General features: G+C 67.8%; 1 protein-coding gene across 1 annotated transcript; it reads left to right on the forward strand.

Moving 5' to 3' along the window:
* Nucleotides 1-290: 290 nt before the first annotated feature.
* On the forward strand, nt 291-774 carry EMIHUDRAFT_258374 (hypothetical protein; the record flags this gene model as incomplete). The annotated part of the gene is made up of 1 exon (XM_005760433.1): nt 291-774. A coding segment is annotated over one exon (484 nt), but the record flags the coding sequence as incomplete, so codon positions are not given.
* Nucleotides 775-791: the final 17 nt, after the last annotated feature.

Here is a 791-nt window from a genome sequence, read left to right on the forward strand (position 1 = left end):
CGCCGCACGGGCGCGGGGCGCCTCTGAGCGGGAGCCGAAGGTTAGCCGTGGTGGGAGGTGGTAGGTGGTAGGTGGGGGTGAGTTGACTTTGCCGCAGAGGCCGTCCCTAGCTGTGAACAGCAAAACGGGACAGTATCCCTGTGTGGTGGCGGCGTGCCGTCCTCCCATCCCTCCCTTGGGTTGTCTGTTTTCTTTCTTTCTTTCCATGTGGGCAGTCTGGATCGATCGGGGGATGACATCCTGCCCCGCGTAAAATTCTTCATTTTCACACCGCCGAATTCGCCGCTTCCATGTCCTCCCTTCCCTCCTCCTTCGACGTGGTCGTCATCGGCACGGGCCTCACCGAGTCGGTGCTTGCAGCTGCGTGTGCACGCGCGGGGAAGTCCGTGCTCCACCTCGACGCAAACCTCTTCTACGGCGCACGGCACGCCACCTTCTCGCTGCGCGACTTCTCTGCGTGGCTGCGGGGCGAGGCGGCCGCGGGCGAAGCCGCGCAACGCATGGACCCGTCCGCTGGCGCACCTCCCGGAGACGAGGTGGCCCAACCCGACTCCTCGCAGCCACTGCGAGTGACGCACACTCCCCACGCACCACGCCTCGTCTCCTACATCTCCGGTGACGGCACCACCGAGCCGGGCGGCGTGGACGCAGCCGTGGACGCACCAGCCGGGGACGCACCGGCGACTGGCGCGCCAGGCGACGCCTCGGCGCCGCCGCCGGAGCTGCTCGACCGCTCCGCGCGCTTCAACATCGACCTCTCCCCGTCGCTGATCCGTGGCGGCGGGCCAATG

The sequence above is a fragment of the Emiliania huxleyi genome, assembly GCF_000372725.1.
Source record: "Emiliania huxleyi CCMP1516 unplaced genomic scaffold EMIHUscaffold_7550, whole genome shotgun sequence".
Lineage (NCBI taxonomy): Eukaryota > Haptophyta > Isochrysidales > Noelaerhabdaceae > Emiliania > Emiliania huxleyi.